The sequence below is a fragment of the Equus asinus genome, chromosome 17 (assembly GCF_041296235.1).
Source record: "Equus asinus isolate D_3611 breed Donkey chromosome 17, EquAss-T2T_v2, whole genome shotgun sequence".
NCBI lineage: Eukaryota > Metazoa > Chordata > Mammalia > Perissodactyla > Equidae > Equus > Equus asinus.
In genome coordinates, this window is record NC_091806.1 from 17,859,551 (window position 1) to 17,861,717 (window position 2,167).

General features: G+C 39.2%; 1 protein-coding gene across 1 annotated transcript; it reads right to left on the reverse strand.

Annotated features, from left to right (window-relative positions):
* Positions 1-206: 206 nt before the first annotated feature.
* On the reverse strand, positions 207-1,154 carry LOC139040429 (olfactory receptor 4A5-like). Its single transcript, XM_070487201.1, has one exon. The coding sequence runs from the start codon at positions 1,152-1,154 to the stop codon at positions 207-209; it is 948 nt and encodes a 315-aa protein (XP_070343302.1).
* Positions 1,155-2,167: the final 1,013 nt, after the last annotated feature.

Genomic DNA, 2,167 nt, shown 5'->3' on the forward strand with positions numbered 1-2,167 from the left:
AATAGGATGAATATCTGTGCCTTTTATTCATCCTCCAGAATTTCTCTATTAGATTCATTCTAACCTCAAAGGACAATTGATTCTACTTTAGCGATGCTTTTGTGTAATAAAGAAAAGCATCCCTAGAGAAGCCATTGAATTCACTAAGTCATTCATTGGGAGAATTTACTGCCTGTTTGTTATTTTAGAGCTAGTAATAAATGTGTTCAGAGTGGGTGACACATTCTTATTCCATCTGAGGTTAATTTTTTACACCAGAGTTTTTCCATGACATTTTTCATCTCTGAATTTCTCAAGGTGTATATTAAAGGATTCAACATGGGAGTGATAATTGTATAAACCACTGTTATGGATTTATCAATGGGAAAGTTGGAAACAGGTCTAACATACATGAAAATACAGGGAACAAAAAAGAGGACAACCACCGTGATGTGGGAACTGCAGGTAGACAGGACTTTGCGCCTCCCTTCCTGACTGTGAGCTTTAAGGGAATTCAGGATGACTCCATAGGAGATTAGAAGAAGGATGAAGATGACCATACAGATTGCTCCACCATTGGCAACCACAGTGAAACCTACAAAGTAGGTGTCAGTGCACGCAAGTTCCAATAATGGGTACATGTCACAGATGAAGTGGTCAATGACATTGGGGCCACAAAAGGGGAGACTGCACACAAAGAGAAGTTGAACCATAGAGTGCAAAAAACCTCCCACCCAGGCCACCACCACCAGCAGGATGCAAACGTGTTGATTCATGACAGTCAAGTAGTGCAGCGGCTTACAGATGGCCACATAGCGATCATAGGCCATTGCCACCAGAATGAAGACCTCAGCACCTCCAAATAAGTGTTCTAGAAAGAGCTGTCCCATGCAACCTGGGAAGGAAATTGTTTTTTTGTCAAAAAGTAAATCTATAATCAATTTGGGTGAAATGACAGTGGAATAAATTGCATCCATGAGTGATAGATAGGCAAGGAAGTAGTACATTGGGGAGCCCAGAGAAGGGCTGGCAAAGACAGTCACCACAATGAGCAGGTTGCCCACCATTGTCACAATGTAGATGAGTAAAAACATGACAAATAATGCTTTTTGCCCCTCAGGATCCCGAGTGAGGCCCAGAAGGACAAATTCTGTTACATTGTTACTATGTCCCATTTACTCTTCTATAAGGCTTGTTTCAGGGATTAGAGCTCAGAAGAACAGAACCTGAAATGAAATTGTGAACATGACTATGAACACATCCATCATGTTACAGGCACACCTTCACCATTATGTCTTCTACAGTGGTTTACGCGCAATAAACATTTAGTAAATATCTATTGAGTTCTTCTACCAAAGAACCCATTACTTCTTCCTTTGACAATTCTACTTCTCCTCAGACGATTTTGTTGGGACTACCAGAAAGAGGTTCTATCTAAAAATCTTCGTGGATCTTCTGTGGAGAAGCACAATCAAAGGCCCAACAATTGAATCTTACATTTAATAAAGCTTTCTTTAAACTGTGTCAGTTCTTGGCATAAAAGTCAGAAATGATGAACAAGGAAAGGGTTCCTACTCTCTAGAAACTTACTCTCTGCCGATGATGATAAACTCTAAATAAATTGGTGTGAAGTCAGACCTTTGAGTTGGTAGCGTTTGTGGTGAGCACTGTAACAATATGATCTACGTAACACCAAAAATAATTCCTCTTCTGGACTAACCCACCTAATAGTATGATATTCTGCTGTTAGATATTCAATCCTTCATGTTTCAAAGGAGGTACAGTCTTCATTAATCTCTCATTAAATTTAAAGAAACTAGACTTTGAACTGTGTCAAATAACCACAAAATCATTTAAGTTTTTGCTCCCTATGGCAACTACGTGGTCTGACCCTCTGTCAGCGTCTTAAGCAGTTGTAATTCTCTCCATTTAATCATTGCCTATCACACAAATCTTAACACATGGAACACTACCTAAATTTTCACCAAATATTTTTGAACTGAAATGAAATAGCTCATGACTATCACCAACTATTACATTAACAGGTAGTATCTTTTTATTCAAAACTCTTGGGATGAGAAAGGTAGTGAGGGAGGAGAAAATAGAGGTAGAGGAAAGAGAGGTCGAAGACACTGGCAAGAGAAGTAGAAGACAATGGGACACAGTTTTATTTACAACGCTTCTTAGG

Excerpts from the sequence above, each read along its gene's own strand:
- LOC139040429 (XM_070487201.1), bottom strand. The coding sequence starts at position 1,154 with ATGGGACATAGTAACAATGTAACAGAATTTGTCCTTCTGGGCCTCACT.